The sequence below is a fragment of the Abramis brama genome, assembly GCF_963993115.1.
Source record: "Abramis brama genome assembly, chromosome: 8".
Lineage (NCBI taxonomy): Eukaryota > Metazoa > Chordata > Actinopteri > Cypriniformes > Leuciscidae > Abramis > Abramis brama.
The window spans coordinates 16,959,875-16,981,735 of record NC_139970.1 but is presented as its reverse complement, the minus strand read 5'-3'; the positions used below and the strand labels follow the sequence as shown (position 1 = coordinate 16,981,735).

At 37.2% G+C, this 21,861-nt stretch overlaps 1 protein-coding gene across 1 annotated transcript; it reads right to left on the bottom strand.

Moving 5' to 3' along the window:
• Positions 1 to 1,118: 1,118 nt before the first annotated feature.
• chmp2ba (charged multivesicular body protein 2Ba) lies at positions 1,119 to 13,991 on the bottom strand. Its single transcript, XM_084122591.1, has 6 exons — positions 13,836 to 13,991; positions 10,551 to 10,642; positions 7,455 to 7,649; positions 5,530 to 5,632; positions 4,692 to 4,798; positions 1,119 to 4,280 (listed from the first exon to the last, which is right to left on the bottom strand). The coding sequence occupies exons 1-6, from the start codon at positions 13,867 to 13,869 to the stop codon at positions 4,161 to 4,163; spliced, it is 651 nt and encodes a 216-aa protein (XP_083978717.1). The 5' UTR covers positions 13,870 to 13,991; the 3' UTR covers positions 1,119 to 4,160.
• Positions 13,992 to 21,861: the final 7,870 nt, after the last annotated feature.

Genomic DNA, 21,861 nt, shown 5'->3' with positions numbered 1-21,861 from the left:
ATTTTAATTTATTTATATCATTATTTATATTTATTTATTGTGTTTTATTGCTTTTATATTGCTTTTATTAATTATAGGAGAATTTAAGCAGCCCCCTCATTAAAATCTAAACCTCAGTTGTTCAAAGACAACTCTTTTTGCTCTAAAATGGGATGTTTGTGGTTTCTAAATTTGAAGGTACTTAAAAGGGCATCTTGATACGTTTATTCACCATTAATATATTTAAATACATTCCAATCAAAGTTTAATGTAAAGTTGTCATATTATTTTAAGATGCTGCAAGTCATTAGATGCTCTGCAACAATCTGGGCATTATTATGTTAATTACATGCTTCGCATGAATCGTAACAACATGTGAGGTAAGTGTGCTGCGATTCAGATTATTAAACATAATCAAACATCATTCCGACGAGAGGGAATTAAGCATCTATCATGTGTGTATGATCAGAGCCCTACTGGGTTTTACTGAGGGATTATTTACAGTATTGCATTGTTCCTGACAGTGTTATGATGAGGTAGCACACAACCGCTCTCAGCAGAGAGATATGGGTGATATGATCTATATGATCATCATCTCCTGCCATTGACTGTGTCAGCAACACATCCCTAACCACCACATATGACCTAATAATGCAATAAATACAGTATACTCTGGGATAATGTTGACAGGGTTTGACATTCTCAGTGTATATCATACATAAATATGACCACTGAGAAAACAATAAAACGTTGGATTTGTCCGTGTGTATTCCAGCAGATTCCAGTCCAGCAGGAACGCTTGCAGCAGTTACACATCCATACCTCATTAAATTACTTTGAAATTAATGGTCTGCACCCTGGTTCATTTAAGAAAGGTCACTCGACAAACTCATTAAGACCTTATTTAAAAATCATGATTCATTATGATTATGAATAATGATGCCTAATTTAATGAAATATGAAATGCTCTAAAAGGCCATTAGAACAATTGTAAGGTTCATAACACTCAGCTTAAAGGTTTCCCACCGTTTAACAGTTCAGTACGGGCCACCCTCATGTTTTTAGTTGGCATCTTAATGATTGTACAAATGATCTGATTGTTAAATGCTGAAATACATGTTAAACACCAGTCATTCACAAATATGAAGGTACTTTATTAATTAGAAAATCAAATCAAAGCATAAACTGTACATTCATATACACACTGAATTGGTTAGAACCTTTTTAAACCGTGCTGAGAAGTACATACAGATGAAGTTGAAAAGAAAAACTGATCCTATAGTTCTCCTAAAGGCTGGAATACACTATACGACTTTTAAAATATGACCAGACTTCAAAACACCAGGCATTATTGCAGACTTTTTAAATGGTTACAGAGAAAACTGGGCATCGTACACTAAACGACTGAGGATCACACACTACCAGACGTTCAATTCGCTATGAAACATTTGCCTGGAAACAAATTTGTGTTCTAAAATCGGCTCAAAATATCAAACATGGATGAATGAGAGTGTCAAGCAGAGTTTGTACACTACGCGATTTTCTGCAAAATCCAACACAGTCAACGTGTTCCAGTGGGAGAGGATTAAGCGTCTGCAGACTGGCTTTGACTTTCAGCAACTAGCGTCGACTCGTCCAGATTGAAAATCGTGGCACAAATCTGTACAAAGGTCATGCGGTGTGTTCCAGCCGTAAATCAACTTTCTACAATCCCACTCTTACAAAGAAAGGTTCCAAAAGGGGAATTTTGCAGTGATGCCATAGAAGAACCATTTTTTGGTTCCCCATAAAGGAACTTTGAAGTGTAAAGAACATTTTAAAATGTCTGGACACAGCATATACTTAGATTTTTCAAGTGTGGCTCTCCTGGATCAAAGTTGCCCATCCCTGCCACAGGTTCATTAGTGGGCACCTCCAATCATGGGGTCCAGGATGAAGTTATTGGTTGTTACTTCCAGACGACAGCCTTGCATATGTAGACCCTAATTATATTCAAGTATGAATTAAAGTCTATGAAAACTGAACTCACAGCATTGATTTATTTCTCCACAACACCTGAACAATGAATCATTTCCATAACACTGACATATGTTGCGCATCGTTCAAGTTTAAATGTGACCATTATGAAACTACAATTTGTTTTACTCAACAGTTAAATGCTCTTAAAGGTTGAATTGTTTCAAGGTTGATAAGATTAAATCACATTATCATTATCATATCAACAAATATTCTCATGCATGATATGTTTGTATGTACGTGTAAGAAATACGGATTTTATACCAAACCTCACTGCGAAGGAAACTGTATTCCTTAACTTACTTCCTTAAGTCATACACAACCTAAAAAGACATAAAAATACACATAATGAGCATCTTTTAATAACATGACACGTATTTGAGATGATTAGCCCTATAGCACATGGGAATCCCATGCCGTTCCAAAATCTTCCAATGTTGGTGTGCATTTAAAGGATTCAAAGGACAATTTGTTACCACAGTAATAGCACCCTTTAAGTTAAAAGTAAAGTGTGTAATTTTTTTGGCATCAAACAGAATAATGGCTGTCCCCGAAATCGTATACTCTCTGAGTGAGTAGGTACTTCTTTTGAACAAGTAAACTCTTTGCAACTATTAAAAAAGTACATTCTATGTAGTATGAATGTGTAGTATGAACTTAATTCGCAATGTTGTCATTCGCTGCATCTGAAATTAAATACAGTATACAAAAAAACAATAAGCCAACAGAATATGTCCAAATACATGATATTTGACCCTAAAGATCTACTACTTCCAACAAAATTCTGAAGTGCGCATTCGATGAACACTTTACTATCCCATGAGGCCACAGGAAAGGATTTATGAATGGCGGTGAAGTGACGCAGTAGGTCACATTTCATTAATTTTGAATTTCATTCATACTATATAAAACACACTTTTTTAATATTCGCAAAGTAAGTTTCAAGTACCTACCGTACAGAATGCGATTTCAGACACTGAAATTGTGATGTGAATGTCAAAGGAAGAAGTAGGTCATCAGAGTACATTTTGGCTACTGTTTCATGAAAACTCCAGACATACTACCCCTTTCACACTGTTTTTCGCCTACTACTTTGTGAAGTACTATATGATTTTGAATGCAGCCATTAGGTGTGTTCGACTTGATGCAGTTATTTCATGTCATTCATCAACCGGTCTGCACAGCGCCGCATTGAGTTGAACACACCCATTGACTTTGTAACCCCTCCCCTCTCAATCTGCCATTGGTTGCCCAAACAGATAGCCCTATCCCAAGCTCACACTATTGGTTGAGTTGATGTTGAGCCAGTCATGCTGCTCAAAACAAAACACTGCAATTCCATTTGGAGCCACTAGTGGCACAAAAATCAGATACTTGGCCTTTAAAGGGGTGGTATAATGCCCCTTTTTGCAAGATGTAAAATAAGTCTCTGATGTCCCCAGAGTGTGTATGTGAAGTTTTAGCTCAAAATACCCCACAGATATTTTTATATAGCATGTTAAAATTGTCCCTTTTTGAGGTTGAGCAAAAACACGTTGTTTTGTGTGTGTCCCTTTAAATGCAAATGAGCTGCTGCTCCCGGCACAGGGGGCGGAGCTTCAAGAGCTTGTGTGTTAGCAAATCCTATTCTCAACATGGACTCACCCTCTTTGTTGTGTGTTCACGGGGGTGGGGTTTATGTAAATTCTAGGGTTAGTGATGTCACTAACCCGATAGGAAGCTCGTGTAGTCCCTACCAGCCGTTTGTTGTAGTCCTTAAAAAACGATTTCTTTAAAAGCAAATATCTCCCTTTGCTTTTAAGTTTGAGCATCGTAACTTTGCAGATGTTGTTTATGCTCAAACAGCAACATTACACACTAACTAAAGTTAAAAAAGTGAAATCATAATCAACCACCCCTTTAAAACCCTACACTATGTTCAGCAGATGTGAAGAGAATGTCAGTTTGAGTGCGCATTTTGTCAAAACATCTAGACTGTGATCTGCTGTATATGTCTAACCAATGAATCCAATCCAGTGACTCATTGTGATACTCCAAAAAGAGTATGTTTCTTCCTTCTTCCCTATATTTCTCCTTCATTTATTACTTGGACACTCCCCGTTCCCACTATGAACTCAGTCTTTCTTTGTTGGCAGTGGGTGCACAGGTGTGGAGGGTGAAGAGATTTAGTCCATTCCCAGAGCCTTCAGCTGTCTCTCGATCTCAGCGTCTGAAATGGTGGCCGCTTTAGACTTTGCTGGGGAGGCGCCAGGGAGGATCTTTCCTGCTGACGGGGCTCTTACCATCTGCGGAAACAATAACTATTTATTAGAGCGGTAAAACTTCAGATTTCACAGATCATCTGGTGCTAAAACTCTACCAGCATAAGCCTCAGTTTAATTGTTGTTTTGGGGAATAGATGTAGCACCAATCAAATATGATCATTGTTTATGCCAAATGTTCTACTACAACAGAGCCCGATCACTTTATTTGGGAAAAACAGGACAAAGAATCTGTGGAATATGGTAATATGAGAATTACATTTTGGCCCAAGGGAATACACATCTGCTGCACTCAGATACAATGATTCTGCATCTCATGAATCTAAAGAAAGGCCTACAGTAATCACAGGCACAGCCAGAGTCCAGCCATCTGCTGAAAGCAGCCGCTGGGGCTGTCCCGAGAACAGGGTGGACAAAAAGAAAGTAAAATCTTACCTTTCCGGAGATCTCTATGCCGATCTCATCCAGCATCTGGTTCACGATGTCCTGGCATTCTTCCTCATCGCCCGATTCATCAAAAATCTCATCCAGTGTATCGTTGACTGAGGACAGAAATGTGTACAAGTTTAATAATAATCTAGACTGGTGATTCTCAAATGGTTTTGCTTTAGGATCCAGATGCAATTCCTCAGTTTTTTCAGTGATTTCTGTACAATTCGCCTTAAACTGTGGTTGGTCTCTTTACAGAATGGTCAGACCATCTCTTCCTGTCTAGATTGGCAGTGTTTGCCAACAATGTTGACTATAATTTTTGCATTAAGGTCTAGTTCCTCAAAACTAGTGGTGAGTCAACAGTGCCAAAATTGTTAATTGGATGATAACGAATTTCAATGGTTTCATTGCCAACAATTCACAGCACAGAACTTATTATGTGCACAAACCATGTCCTTGTTCCAAAATGAGCCAGTTTTAATGTTGTCCTATTCATATTTTCTTTACTAAATGCAGTTTTATAATAGTTTTTGAGGACGAGGGCATGCCACACAGCCTGTCCAGGTTGGCGCTTGTATAATTTGGCTGCTTTTACCAAGTGAACGATATAATTTGTCTCAAACTTGACTGGACACCCGGCCTTTGATGTAAAATTAAAATATGGGAAGTGCTGACAAGCCTATTTATTTTGCTCTCCTGATGATTCTGAAATTAAAAAATACAACGAAACTCACCATATACAATAAGCATACATAGTCCAGATATCATTTAGCATCGTTTTTTTGCACTGCTAAAAACCAACCAGAACAGATCCATCATTTCAGAACCACTTCAAACTTACGCATGTCCTCCGTCATTCCCATTTTGAAGTTCTCTTTTTGGAAGTCCTGCATCGTCTGTAGCGTCTTCTTGGGGTCCATTCTTTTATTGACAGTCTGCATAGTCTAAGAGACAGAAAGAGTTCAAGCAATCCATCACGTTCCCCGAGAATAAACAGAGCATCCTTACGGTGCACAAAACGGTAATAAAAATAACACAAGCTCTGACAAAAATCCACCACGGACAAATACATTTGGAATGCAGCTCAACATAAATTTAAACATCACACCATTTGGTGAGGAGGGGGAGTACAGTAAGCAGATGACACAGAACATAAAAATAGGTCGCGTGGCGAGAAGTCTGTTTTACTGTCCCTCTGGGTCTCTAGCACTGTGGCAGGGCAGACACACAGGAAGAGTCCTATCTGATTACAGAGAATTATTTACACACAGCCTCATTATCACCCATCTCATATCTATTACACCAGCTACCTCCTTATGATTGACTACAAATACCACCGTATACAGCCGGGTGAGGAAATATTAATAGCTTCCTTCCTCATACAATATAGATTGGATGGATACAAACACAATGAATATTTTGTGCGAGTACAGGAACGGCTTGCAAATGAGTGAGAAAAACAACACCCCATCAATTAGTCAGAGACTGAACTTAATTGGCTGAAATTGCATTTTATGTGATGATACGACATGCCTGTAGTGATTGGTAGAGATCAGACGTGTGTGCATTATAAGTGCAGACTGTGAAATTGTTTTCTTATTCAACAAAATAAGTGTCTCCAGAGGTAAAATAAATGAACCTACCCCCCATCTCATGCTAAATTTGAAATGGACGAATTAGGCTAGGTAGGTATATGATTTAATATTTTAATGATTAACTACATTACGTGAAATAAAATAGAATATATATATATATATATATATATATATATATATATATAAAAAAAAAAAACTTAAACATAATATTTCATCTAGTTGCTCAACTCAATGAACTAAAACAAAAACTGAAATATAACTAATGAAAATGATATATACATATTAGAAAAAAACAAATAAAATAGAAAAAAAGACAAAATTACTAAAACTTTAACAAAAAATAACAATATATATATATATATATATATATATATATATTATGCTATTCTGCTCTTATAAGCACATTTTAAAATGATCTCTTCTAATTGAAACCATCACAATCAACCCATTTTAGAGCAAAACACTAATTATTTAACACTAATTTTTTATAATGTATTTAAAACAGCTTTAGTTTACTTTTCAATCAGGAGTAGCTTAAATTATCTTATGATCCAAACATTTAAATTCACAAGGTGCTTTTTCTGGTAAGATCTTATAAAACAAGTCCTTAAAAAACAAACTTAAGCTTGCTTAAGACCATATACACTGCAATGACTAGTATTACATTTAAAAAAAAAAAAAAAACTTTATTAATTTTCTCCCAAAGAAAGCTCCATAGGCTCCATCCTAAGCTCCATAAGACAACATGGCTCCTATTATTTTGTACAAGCATCATGGGAAAAACTCTAAATGAACGATAATGAGGACAGTGTGAATTAATACAGAGAATGTGAGATTTGAGATCTTTATAAAAGTAGAGCAGAAACTATAAAACTGGGTCACAATGAGACCAGTGAAGTAAAGAGCTCCTCAACAACATGATAATTAAACCCTGTTTAAGGATTCTTTTGAAGTTCTTTGCTACATAAGGGATTCTGTTTTTCCAGCACTTCCCGGGAACACATCGGGCTTCATGTGAATAATACAGAGCCGTCATCAGTGGGTGGGGGAGAACTGGGAATGTTGAAGGGAATAGTGTGATGAGGGGGCCCCACTAAGGTCCTCCATGGACAGCAATGGAAAAACTGAATCAGTAGTCACGCAGATCCATTGGGAGGTGTGAGGCTGTTACCTTCGCTGTGGTAGACATGGCTCCAGCCATCTTCATCTGAGAGTTCATGACCTTGGTCTGCGTGGACATGGACGTGACCTTAGAGCTTACGGCGTAGGTCCGGTTCTTCTGTTTTCTAAGCTGTACGAGCTGCTTGGCCAGAATCTTGCAGGCTTCTCGGTTTCCAGTTTTGGCCATTTTTTTAATTTCCATTTCCTGGTAAGAATAAAGACATCAACAATGGCGCGTTTAATAGGAACAAAATTGGGTTTTCACTTCTAGGACAGAACAACAAGGCACCCAGACAAGGCAGAGATGTTCAAGATGTTGTGAAGCACCACACACACCATAACATCTGAAACTTGTGCCATGTTTACTTGTTTGGACCCAGAGGTCTGTGTTTCTTTACTTTAGTAAAAGTCTGAAAACAGCCCTGAGGAGCTTCACGCAATTAGATGCAGTGTGGGAAACTGTGAGTGTGTGTTGTGTATGCGGAGATACTGTGTGATAGTGAGGGCGACCCACATCAGTGCTAATGATTTTACAGCTCTCTTTCTACACCATGTGTAGAAAACATGACAAACATATTTCAAATAAAAATCCCTTTCTAACAAGCATCTGGTAACTGGAAATGTTAGCTTATTGGAGAGTCATAATCATTTGATGGAGACCATTAAAGGTGAAATAATTTTTCTTTTTTGGGTGAACTATCCCTTAAAACCCTCTTTTTATGAGAAAGTATAACGTTTGGAGTAATGATGCTGAAAATTCAGCTTTGCCATCACAGGGATAAATTACATTTTAAAATAAATTTAAAACAACAAGCCTATGTTATCAGTTTTTACAGGTTGTTATCGGGGACATAATAATAACATACCGCTGGATGGTGCGACTGACCAATCAGAATCAAGTATTCCACAGAGCTGTGTAATAAAATATAATATAATTTTGCAATTCTGTTTGGTGCCACAAGTTGTGCAGAAATTAAACCCTTCACCTTTAAGACAGCCATTATTAAATCCATAATCTGAATCCCAGGCAATTCTTTTGAACGTTTAACTCAGCAGATTCTGTTTTCTCTTGTGTGCTCTTAATGTTAGTCTCTCAGGTAAACATGCTGATCAGCTAAACAGGCATATTAGACAGAATAACTCTGTATAATGAGACACACATTAGTCCAGGTGCTGCACTCTCCTCACATGATGCCTGCTAAGCAAAACACACACACACACACACACACACACATAGCACTGTCCTACTTTAACACACAATGGCATTTTGTGACAGCTTCTGAGAATATTGTCCATGTTTGCCTGTCTGTCACTATCAAAATATGACTGGAATGGGGCTTTTTTTTTAAAGTTACACCATGATAACAATGATATGCCTTCATTATAAATATTCATGTACAGAGAGCTGAGTGAGACAGAGCTGAAGCATCTATTAGAGGTGTTTTATTGTCACGTCAGCCACTAGGCAGCACTGTGGATTGGAAAACTAGAATAAAAGTGACAGACTGATGTGCTAAACAAAACCCTTACCTTCAGAGAACAGATAATGCTGAGTATGACCCAGTTCAGTTGACTAATATTTATCCAGCAGTTGACAGATCTGAAGCCATCTGCAGCAGGGTTAGGGCCGGGGTATGCGATATGATGATATTAGATTGTGAAATATTAAAATGTCGCCACGATCTGCCTAGTATCGAACGCTAGTATCGTGCTACAGTGCACATTTTATTATTTGCATGTATTTTAAAGCCCTGCCAGTTAAAACTTTCAAATGATTTTACAAGCACATACATTTTTCTGAGGACACACAGCGCAAGTTGTGAATAAGTTGTCTTTTGCGTCTTATTGCGCTTAAACTGTTAAATACAAAGGTTTACAGAGACACACTTGGTTATGTTTTAACTAAGTGAACGTAAACAACTGGGAGAAAATCAGATGTGTAAATATATTAAATCCGTGCATTAGGTCTTAAAGTGACAGCAGCCTAATATTCTTTTATTGTATTGTTCCTGTTGTTTAATAAGATTTGTGCCATATCACCCACCCCTACTTTGGCCTAAATGATCTGTCATTCTTGTTTATTTTGTTCTGTTCCCTTGTAGGGCTAAACATAATTATTATAATTTTCTTATTAAATTTTTAATTTATCCATGTATGACATTATTTTTTGTGTCCTCGTAATCTTTAATCAAAATAACTTCCCCTTCCTCTTGCAGCGACATCTTTTCTCTTCTCTAATGACGCGTTTACTGATGCGAGGGCGGGGCAACCTGTCACTCACATAAGATTGTCCAATAGCAAACCACAACTATCCAATCAGTTTCCGATGGACAAAATCAAGCCCCGCCCTAAATACATCCCAATAGGAAAGAAAAGATTATTGCAACTTCCATTTCATGCCAACTTTAAAAACCATCAAGAACAAGAAGCATGATAAGATCGTGGATGGTGATCCTGGTTGAAAACATTTATTTATTTTTATTACCAATTTTTTATCATTTACCCATCATATAAAAATTGTCTTTAAATTTCCAGTTAAGTGAGATTTTGTATCCTAGATTTTCACTGTGTTCTCAGGCTTTGGGACGCCACTATGAGTGTAAATGGGGAATTTAAGCAGCAGCTCATGACCGCCCTGCAGCTCTCTTTCAATATAGGTCATTTAAAAAAATGAAACAGATAACAAAGCAAAACCATGTCTAATTACAATAAAGATGAAGAAAAAAAGAACCCCTTTTGGGAGGCAATTATGCACATTTCTATGTTTACATAGAAACAATTAGCGTAAATGGAGAGAGTGAGTGGAAATGTTGGATTCTTCTGAGCTTTAAAAGGGACGACATGAACACTGAAGTCATCCTCATGAGTATTGAGCGATGAACAATTCGCTTTAACTTAAAGCTATAAAGGCCACCTAATCTACCTTTTTCCTAAATGCAACTAACAGAAAGATCAAAAAATGTATTAATTAGCTTACTCTATTCTTTAAAGCAATAAAAATCTAATCAAAGAGGGACTACCTTGCACAAGCAGCGACACATGATGCTGGAAGGGTGGACGTTGGGAGTTGAAGTTAACAGATATGAAACTGCTTTGTTCCACTTACCATTTGCCTCTCCTGTCTCTCCAGGGCAGCTCTGTCTCTGGTGATTTGTCTCTGGGTGCCTCTCAGCTCTTTGGACTGCTCTTTAATGATATCTGTGACAGGACGGGGCAGAGAAGAACATGCAATAAAACCGTCTGGAAAATCCTCATACAGTTCACTGATCTGAAACTGAGTTTTTTTCTCCTCCTTTTTTCCCCTTCTCCCTCAGTCTCCATCTTATTCACACACACACACACACACACACACACACACACACACAAAATGTTGAGGCGTTTGGCTGACTTAGCATATGTTTCACAACGGAAAACATATTACAGAACTTTTATTTACACAATATGCAAAACTAATAAATAAATAAATATGCCATCTACCACTGCGAAGTAATACCAATACCAATTTAACAATTACTACATTATTATATTTATAGGCCTATATATATATATATATATATACACACACACAGTTGTGGTCAGAATTATTGGCATCCCTGGTCAATATGATCAAAGATGGCTATAAAAATAAATCTGCATTGTTTTTCATTTTGATCTTTCATTCAAAAATCTAAAAATTCTCAAAAAAAAGCAACACATAGAAATGCATTTATGGCAACAACATCTCAGGTAAAAGATTGACTTTCTAATGATTCGTTATAAAAGTGTGCATCAAAAATGCAGAACACGGAAGCTCGAATAGTCCTTTCACAACATGCGCACAATAAATATTGTTGGTTATTAGCAATATTTGTACTCATATTTAAGCTTTGTTGTTGTTGAATGGCCAGGATTTGTGGTTAAGAAAAATTAGTATGATCTGGTTAAAAAAAAAAAAAAAAATCAGATCAGATCAGATCAGATCAGGCACCTTAAATAATTGCTAGATAATATATACACACAAGAGCACTTAAATAGACAAAGGACAAAAAGCTGAACAATAATTTCTTGAGTCTCAATTCTATTCAAGAGATAAAAACAGCCTTTTTTGGATCTGAATATTGCAGCAAATGAAATATGCTCTAATGAACCTGGGGGAAAAAATAAAATAAAAATAATTTGTTTGAATGCAAGGCCAGCAGAATCATGCCCTTCATGTTTTCATGCATTTAAGGGACAAGCTAAACATGCACTGAACATCAGGTTCCTCCTCTAGATGCCAGAGTGTGCAGCCACAACGCCTATAGGGAAGATACGCTCTCCTACACACACACACACACTCACACTCACAGCAATCAGCCCACCATGTGCCCTCATGAATGCAAATCATACAATAACATCCCATGAGGTTAAATGGCCAATATTAGAAGCCACAGATGGTGTTTTAGCAGGAAAATGGGTTAAAGGTTTTTTAAAAAAAAAAAAAAAATTCTACAAAAAAAAAAAAAAAAGCAGTAAAGAGTGGAGTCTTGTGAGCTTCCCTTCCCTAGCGTTAACTATATTTAAAAAAGGTGAAATTTAAATTCAGAGGCGAAAAGATATGGTATAGTAGTCAACAAGTAAATGAGTGAATGAATTATAGGAAAAGTAAAAAAAAAAAAAAAGGATGCAGAAAAAAGGAACAAATGAATGTGCAAACAGGTCGAAAAAGTAATTAGAAAGCAATAAATATTAAGAATGAGAAAATGACTAAAAAGAAAAAACATGTTAGTTAAATGTTTTAAAATTTTCAATAAACCAAAGTTTTAAAATGATAGTATAACTAAAAAGAAAAAACAAGTTAAGTTAGCTAAATATAACAATTAAAAAAATAAATTTTCAATAAACAAAAAATATAACATTTTTGAATATGACTAAAAAGAAAAAAAAAACAAGTTAGTTAAATATTTTAAAATTATTTAAAAAAATGTAATTAACATAGAAATATTCAAAACGAGAGTATAACTAAAAAGAAAAAACAAGTTAAGTTAGTTATATATTTTACATTTTAAAATTATGAATCTGGAGAGAACTAATAAATGAATAAAGTGAAATAAAACTTTATTAATATTGTGCAAAAGCAGGAAAAGTACAAGAAAAGTTACAAAGAGTTTGTGAATACATTTTTTAACTTAATTATCATTATAATTGTGTTACTTGCCCATCCCTAACCTTGATGAGAGAGTTTGTGTACACGTAGAAGTCTACGCGAAAGATGACGTATCGAAAACGTACTATTGAGGGAGGGTTATCGTCCACAAAACTCGGCGAGCTAAAGCAGCTCTGCCATCGGACAGGATACTTTGGCACGGTGACTCTCGACTCACCTTGGCACCAAGGTCACGAGGACAGCGCTTCGGAAATGATGGGAATTCAACTTGACCATGGAAAAAGCATCACAATGTGAGTAAAGACTGTGATTGATTCTCAGTTTACCACCTACTCTTGTGCTTTACTGATAAATATCAGTCATGTATTATATAGACTATATCACACGTATGAGTTTGAATATAGTTATCCTGTAATTGCTGATTAAAGCAAAAAATTAAACAAAATTGAATAAAAAATGATCTCAAATTAGGATGTTGACAATGCAGTATTTTAAAAAACGGTTTAAAATGAAAAGGTCAGTACAGCCAAACTCAACTTCATGACTTGTATGAATGAAGAAAGCTTCTATTGTTATTTTTGAGACACCTGCACAGGTTCAGATGGATGTGTTTCAATGATGCAGTGAGTATCATTGAATACAGTTGAGTCTTGAGCAAATAACCAGTTCATCTAACTTAAAGTGCCAAATTCAGATTTCAGATCAGCACTGTCCATTGAGTGCATGTCTGTTTTAGTGAGGATGCAATAAACATCAATAATGCAGATTGCAATCTTCATAAACAAATTGCTTGCAACAACTGTTTCAATGTAAAAGAACCTAAAAAGGACCCGTAAATAAAGGACACTGACAAGACACATCTTGATGGATGACTGTGTTCTTTTATCATTTTTACAAAGAAATAAAGTAGTTTTTCCACTTTTGGTACAGTGGCAGAGCATTACTTTTATGATTAGCCTAACTTACTTTTATGTAAATAAACGACATTATAACGAAATAAATGACCAATTGTGTCATTAATCTAAATGAAACACTAAATAATGTAGCATATTGTCCATTCACAGTGGTTAACAACCAAAACATCGTTATATAGCAAATATTCTTACTTTTAACTGTGACTTCGCTGCGTAAACAACATAAATGCTGCTGACAACAACAAGCTGATAAAGTTTCAAAAGATGCAGCAGGGAAACAGGTGTGAATTATAAGAGGGATATGACCATGAAAATCTATAATAAAACAGTTAACGTTAACAAAGTGACTTACCGTCGACTGTCTTCTTTTTAAACAGAGATGCCATGATGACTTAACTTAGACTGTGTTTTATCTCTTTAATTCAATGTAAAACTAGTTTCTCTGCCTAACTGCCTGAACAGACTATCGATCTACTCAAAGGTCCCGAATTCCTGGTTTGTCAGTACAACTGACTTTCCAGCACATGATCCCATTGAGCCACGCAGGGCGTGACGTCACGGGCTGCGGGTTTGGGGTGCAGTTCTTCACGCGTCCTGTAGGGGTCAGTGTCTCACCCCTCAAAATACTCAGACCTGCTGAACGCATCCGTCTCTGATCCGTCTTCACTTGATGGAAATGAGATTCTGTCACTTTTAGCACTAGGCAAACTCAAACTGCACATGGGTGATTGACAAGAAATTTCAAGCAGTTTCTGCTTCCTGTGTCCTGAGGTGTAACATGCCGGAATTCATTTAATACCACTTTTTTTCTTTCTTCAATTCTTCTATAATTACGTTACATACAGTTTTTATGAACTAGTAATTGAGTTTTTGTACTCTAAAAAATGAATTCGTCACACCGACCGCAAGACAATTTAAAATGAACTAGTGGCGGCAAAATGTGATTAAAATTCTGGGGTGTTTAATTTAGTTGAAACTGTGGCCACCTGTAAAAAATGAAAGAATCATTATGGTGTTTTTAAAAAAAAAATTTTTTTAAATAAATTAAAATAAACAAAAGATCAACATGTCAGCTGCTAGCTGCATATTGACTATATTTTACAGTTTAATTTCAACAATATATCCCCCAATTCATTCCAATAAATGTATAGGTTAACAAAGCACTACAATTGTTGTCATTGCAATATAAACAAACCTGTAACACTTTACAATAAGGTTTCATTAGTTAACATGAACTATAATAAGCAGTAGGCCTACTAGCATTCATTAGTTAATGCTAATTTCAACATTTACTAATAGCCTACATTATTAAAATCAAAAGTTGTATTTGTTAACAATAGTTAATGCACTGTAAACTAACATGAACAATGAACAACTGTATTTTTATTAACTAGCATTAACAAAGATGAATAAATAATGTAATGTATTGCTCAATGTTAGTTCATGTTCGTTAACACATTAACTAACGTTAACAAATGAGACCTTATTGTAACGTGTTACCATTGCCAACCCCTTATTCTTCTGGAGTATCCATCACTCCAGTGGACTTTAGTGCAGGTTATAGACACCATAGCACTGTCAATGGCAAATTTAATATTCTTATCAATTTTACGCTCCATTCGTCTGGACAATTTGTGGCTCAGTTCCTTGTGGGTGTAATTCTCATGGTGTGGTAAAGTGGAGCAGACAGGAGATTACTGCCCCACAGCAAAGAAACCGGAGCCAGCGAGACAGGAGTGACTTTGGGAGGGCTAGCGGATGTGTGTCCCGCAGCACATTATACCCTCTCTCTGAGGAGGACATGGCGCATCCTGGGGCGTTATTCTCGTTAAGGTTATTAGGGAGATGTTTTCCTACAATCAGCAAGGTTGGCAACAGGGACTAGCACTAAATGTGCTAATAATGGTAATAAGCCCACTGGTGATCCATCTTGCCCCGAGCACACAGACCGATTCTACCCTGCAATAATGAGACAAAACTACACTTTTATTTGCTATACAGGGTGTCTTTAAAGTATATTAAAATCTCCATTTCATATTAGATAGAATCTTTCTCTGTGCATTTGGAGAAGTCCCACAGAGTCCCTCTGAAACATTTATCTATCCGCTCTGTTCGTGGAATTGCCCGAGGCTGGCAGGCGTTTAATGCTAATGTGCTAACTATGTTTCCAGACAGTATGATATAAAGTAAGATATCTCATCTGTGAAATTAGATACTTTCACTAGTGTTGATGTTTAGAGGAGGTGTACTGATCCAGAATTCACTGCTAATCATTTTGTGTTGTGCGATCAAAACCAGCTTTATCTAAAGGGATAGTTCACTCAAAAAATTACTTTGTCATTACTTTCCTTGATCAGTGGAACACATAAAGAGATGTTTAGCCAAAGAAGTCTTTGTGTGAGGAACTGAATTAAATTTAAGACATTAAATGTGGGGAATAAAAACTTGTGATAAAGAATTACATGGAGCATGTCACTTCATAAATGCATATTTGGCATTTTAAAAAAAAAAGATGAAGCGAAATTTAAAGATAAATACTATTATTCATATTAAGTTAAAGGGGTGGTATAATGCCTTTTTCACAAGATGTAAAATAAGTCTCTGATGTCCCCAGAGTGTGTATGTGAAGTTTTAGCTCAAAATACCCCACAGATATTTTTATATAGTATGTTAAAGCTGCCGTCCGCAACATTTTTTTGATCATATTCAGTGAAATCGACACTATAATCTGACAGAACAACATAAATAAGGTGGTTTTAGAAAAAAACCCGAGCTTCTAACTCCACCTGGAGCGTGTTATTTGTTTTGCAAAAATCCACCGCTCCCGGATCATCGGGTCCAATCAGCGCAGGGGGGTGTGAGATCTGACTGTCAATCACAGGTCGTGCACACGCCACAGATCCCCCTCCCTCGCACAGACGCGCACGTTACAATATCACATGCACACGCCTGAAGTTCGCCTGAAGATTGTACGAAGCGTGATGGCGGAGAGAAAATCTACTAACAAGCTTCCAATTCCTCGGTTATTGCTATCTATGGATAGATTAGCCAGGGCAGCCTACCTCCGAGTCCATGGTGTTGATCGATGCTGAAGAGACGCGCGCGTTCACAGAAAATCAGGTGCACTGACGAACATGACCTCTATGGGAGGGTGCTCGTTGGTAGTGGGGGAGGGGCATGAGAGTTGTAAACATTCAAAATTTTGGCTAAGTCGACCCAATCTGCCAGACTTGCCGACTGCAGCTTTAAAATTGTCACTTTTTGAGGGTGAGCAAAAACGCACCGTTTTTGTGTCTGTTCCTTTAAATGCAAATGAGCTGCTGCTCCCGGCACAGTGGGCGGAGCTTCAAGAGCTCGTGTCCTTTTACCTCACACAGACATGCACTGAAAATTTCAAAAACTTTTAGCCTTTTATGTTCAAACCGGAGTCAGAAAGATGGAGAGACTCGAGAAGAAGTGACAACATGTAGACAACATTTCTGAATGGTTAGTTGGTGAATTTATGCATCTTATGTGTAGTTATCTTCTAGTCATTGATTAGCATATTATGTCTTGATAATCTATAAATCGTCTTCCGGGGGCGGGGTTTATGTAAATTCTAGGGTTGGTGATGTCACTAACCCTGGAGGAAGCTCGTGTAGTCCCTACCAGCCGTTTGTTGTAGTCCTTCAAAAGCAATTTCTTTAAAAGAAAATATCTCCCTTTGCTTTGAACTTTGAGCATTGTAACTTTACAGATGTTGTTTATGCTCAAACAGCAACATTACACACTAACTAAAGTTAGAAAAGTGAAATCATATTCAACCACCCCTTTAACAATTTCCTTTTTATTTATATTTCTGCTTTTCTCTTTGAAACCATGTCTGACATTTAAAGTCGGCATGAAAAAGTTGTTATAGTCTTTTCTTTCCTGTTGTGATCTATATCCGAGTGAAACGGCTTCTCGAACCAAAAACTTTACATTGTATCGACATTTTTATATTGAAACAATACAGAAACAAACTGGGAATCTGAGAAACTAACAAGATACTAGTAATTCCATATCATAGCAAGCAAAGCTTCTCAACTGAACAAAAAAATTCAGCAGAGCGTCTGTAGCGTTTTCAGCTGGCTAAGAAGGATTTGGTGGCCTTAATAAATTTTGCAATATTCCATAAAAAAAAAAAAAAAAAGAATTGTCAATTTTAATTTCGTGCTGACTTTAAAAAAAATGCAGAAAAGGCTATATAGATATCAACATATAATAAATTATGCATTGTAAAATGAATCACCTTAGATCCAGGCTGTCAAATCATCTTTATGCCACTATATAATGTAAGTGTTCATGACTTTTAACAAGACAGACGTATAGCTGTATGCAAACAAGGAGAGGGGAATCTGGGTCTCATCACACTGATTTAGTGGCCACATCTTCATGGTGATGAATGCGTTTTGCTTGAGTGTTCTGGACTAGGTGGCAGGGAGCTAATATATCAAGTGACTGACTCCACTCCATCTGTCCATGAAGAAGAATACAGCATCAGAGTGTCCCTTGCCATACTGCACTGGGCCAACCAGGTATTATGGGTAATGAGAGATTATCACCCCTGTTGAGTTTGCCTTACACACACACACACACACACACACACACACACACACACACACACACAGAGGTAGAGAGAGAGAGAGAGAGAGAGAGAGAGAGAGTACAGCAACATATTCTGCATGAGTGCTTGTCACACACACCGTTAAAGACCACATAATTAATCAGTTCAATGCATGGATAGTGGCACACAATGACACTCTCAGCCCTTGAAATGATCAAGTGAGGTGCTGCGCACTTAAAAAAATGGGGTCCCAGTGGCAGGTCTTCTTCTGCACTGTAGTAACTACAGCCCCAGGGTTAAACTGAGGCCAGAATTATTCAACTGAGGCAAATGAAAGGTATTTGCATGGGGAATTAGAATCATTAAAGGCAGAAGGGCATCGAGAGGACGAGTCGACGCGAGCCCTTCATAAACAGAGAAAGTCTAGACAGACTTTGTGTGCCAGCACAGGTTTGACCAACGACGGAAGTACTTACTTCCAGCAAAGATGCATGGGAATTAACCGCATTCTCTGTTAATTACGAAAAGCGCTGGCACAGCAGAGTAAAAAACCTGTGATTGAGTCTGAGGTTTATCAACAAAAATAGGTTGCTTGATAAGCCATTGTGTTCCAAGTGTCCTAGAATGGGACATTCAATGTGTCTAATAAGCTCTTTTTTAATGAAATCCCATTATCATAATGGAATGACTTGATCAGTGTGCTCAAGACAAAAACGAGCATCTGTGTTTTTTTTTAAACAACTCACCAAAACCAGAAGTATATTATCTGATATCTTCAGTGACATTCAAAGATCAAAGATAAGTGTGATTGTCTCAATCTTTGAGGTCTTTGAATTTTTTTTAATGACATTAATTGCTTTTTTTCCCCCACCACAGTGTGAGCAAATTTGTCAAAAGGGAGATATTTTAAACATCCAATTATCTGCTGCTTGTTGGCCAATCTCAATCAGTGTTGTAGATGGTCCTGATAGAGTGGTACATTTATTTAAATGAACAATAATGAAGGTGACCAATTAACATGAAAAGCCTAAATCTGAACCTGCTGCGTTGGTGGGCACACCAGCTGGAATGAGCTGCCTTTTAACAGTCGCATATGCAATTAACATTCAAATTTGTAATGCAGGACGAGTGTGACCGTGTGATTTCTAAACCAGCTGGATTGTTTCTGAACAATTAAAAAATGTGAAGAGAATCTTTGTGTCCTAGGACATGCTTGCTGATGTTCCCATTAAGACCTCTGTGACATATTTCACCATTTGTCTTGGGGAAGGATTTTAAATTTCCCCAAGAAATGATGTTCTTTGATTTTGCCCGTGACACAAACTGAACCCCATTAAACCTTACGCCTCACTGATGTCATGATAACTGCTAACACTGCCTAAGGGCATGATGGGACAGTTATACACATGATTACCTCGTTCTGCTGAAGATATTTCTGTGTTCTCTGTCTTGTGAACCTTATAAATGATAGCACTCTAGAGAATACAAGATTTTACATGAATCTCTAATTCAACACAATTTGTGGCTCATTATGTGGACAGAAGACAGTCAAATAATGAAAAGGTGGATAGACACTACAAATTGGGAAAATTTAAACAGATGCTTTACACAAATGAAGGTTTCATGTCACAAATGAATCATGTCAGATTATTATAACGTGTCAGTTGACTATTACATCACTATTCAACTGGGCTCTACTCCATTCAGGACAGCAAGGAGCCTGAAGCAAAACGAATGATAACGTTCTGCCTTCTGTTTGTCGTCTGCCACTTTAAATGCTTAAAGGGTTAGTTCAAAATTATGTCATTAATTACTCACCCTTGTCGTTTCAAACCCCTAAGACATTTGTTAATCTTCGAAACACAAATGAAGATCTTTTTAAGAAATCTGAGAGATTTCTGTCCCTCCATTGACAAATACGCAACTACCACTTTGATGCTTCAAAAAGTTGAATAAAGATATCATAAAAATAATCCATATGAATTGTGAGGCTTAGTCCAAATTTTCTGAAGAGAATCGATCGCTTTACATGATGAACAGGTTGAATTTAAGCTTTTATTCACGCATAAACATTGATCAGCGAAAATAAACAGAAGCTCAACCGAACCTGCTTGACGTGTGAGAACAAACCTCATTGGTTCTTGCTAAAGCTCAAACGTGCTGCATAACGAAAGAATGAACCTCATTGGTTCTTGCTGAAGTTCAAACGTGCTGTATGACACGAGAATGAACCTCATTGGTTCTTGCTGAAGCTCAAACGTGCTGCGTAACGAAAGAATGAACCTCATTGGTTCTTGCTGAAGTTCAAACGTGCTGCGTAACACGAGAATGAACCTCATTGGTTCTTGCTGAAACTCAAACGTGCTGCATAACACGAGAATGAACCTCATTGGTTCTTGCAGAAGCTCAAACGTGCTGCGTAATACGAGAATGAACCTCATTGGTTCTTGCTGAAACTCAAACGTGCTGCATAACAAGAGAATGAACCTCATTGGTTCTCGCTGAAACTCAAACGTGCTGCATAACAAGAGAATGAACCTCATTGGTTCTTGCTGAAACTCAAACGTGCTGCGTAACGAAAGAATGAACCTCATTGGTTCTTGCTGAAGTTCAAACGTGCTGCGTAACGAAAGAATGAACCTCATTGGTTCTTGCTGAAACTCAAACGTGCTGCGTAACGAAAGAATGAACCTCATTGGTTCTTGCTGAAACTCAAACGTGCTGCGTAACAAGAGAATGAACCTCATTGGTTCTTGCTGAAACTCAAACGTGCTGCGTAACGAAAGAATGAACCTCATTGGTTCTTGCTGAAACTCAAACGTGCTGCGTAACACGAGAATGAACCTCATTGGTTCTTGCTGAAACTCAAACGTGCTGCGTAACGAAAGAATGAACCTCATTGGTTCTCGCTGAAACTCAACCGTGCTGCGTAACACGAGAATGAACCTCATTGGTTCTCGCTGAAACTCAAACGTGCTGCGTAACACGAGAATGAACCTCATTGGTTCTCGCTGAAACTCAAACGTGCTGCGTAACACGAGAATGAACCTCACTGGTTATTTTAAATAAATATACAATATTATAATAACAAATAACAATAAAATATTACAACAAGGTGCTAAGTAATGGATAAAAATAAAAAGTATGTGTATATATATATAAATGTATGTGTGTATATGTGCTGCGCAACGAAAGAATGAACCTCATTGGTTCTTGCGGAAGTTGAAACGTGCTGCGTAACAAGAGAATGAACCTCATTGGTTCTTGTGGAAGTTCAAACGTGCTGCGTAACACAAGAATGAACCTCATTGTTTCTTGCTGAAGCTCAAACGTGCTGCGTAACACAAGAATGAACCTCATTGGTTCTTGCTGAAGTTCAAAGGTGCTGTGTAACGAAAGTATGAACCTCATTGGTTCTCGCATGTCAAGCGAACATCCTTTAGCTTCCGTTTACCACAACTGTATATGTGAATAAAAGCCTAAATTAAATCTCTTCATCATATAAAGTGGTAGTTGCGTAGCTGTCAATGGAGGGACAGAAATATCTCAGATTTCATCAAAAAGATCTTAATTTTTGTTCCGAAGATGAAAGAAAGTCTTACGGGTTTGGAACGACATGAGGGTGAGTAATTGATGACATAATTTTGTATTTTTGGGTGAACTATCCCTTTAAGCTCTTTAAAGTCGAGTGGATTCTGATTGGCTGTCAATGTTATCGTCATTCATCAGCTGGAAAAAACGCTCTGAAAGTGATTCCAGTGATATAATTCATCTGCGTCCTTATTGTTATAGT

What these genes read in the sequence shown, in the direction of transcription:
- chmp2ba (XM_084122591.1), bottom strand. Translation starts at nt 13,869, where the DNA reads ATGGCATCTCTGTTTAAAAAGAAGACAGTCGACG. An exon ending in TAAAAAGAAGACAGTCGACG is followed by an intron (nt 10,643 to 13,835) that starts GTAAGTCACTTT and finishes GTCCTGTCACAG; the next exon opens with ATATCATTAAAGAGCAGTCC. An exon ending in CCATGTCTACCACAGCGAAG is followed by an intron (nt 5,633 to 7,454) that starts GTAACAGCCTCA and finishes TCTGTCTCTTAG; the next exon opens with ACTATGCAGACTGTCAATAA.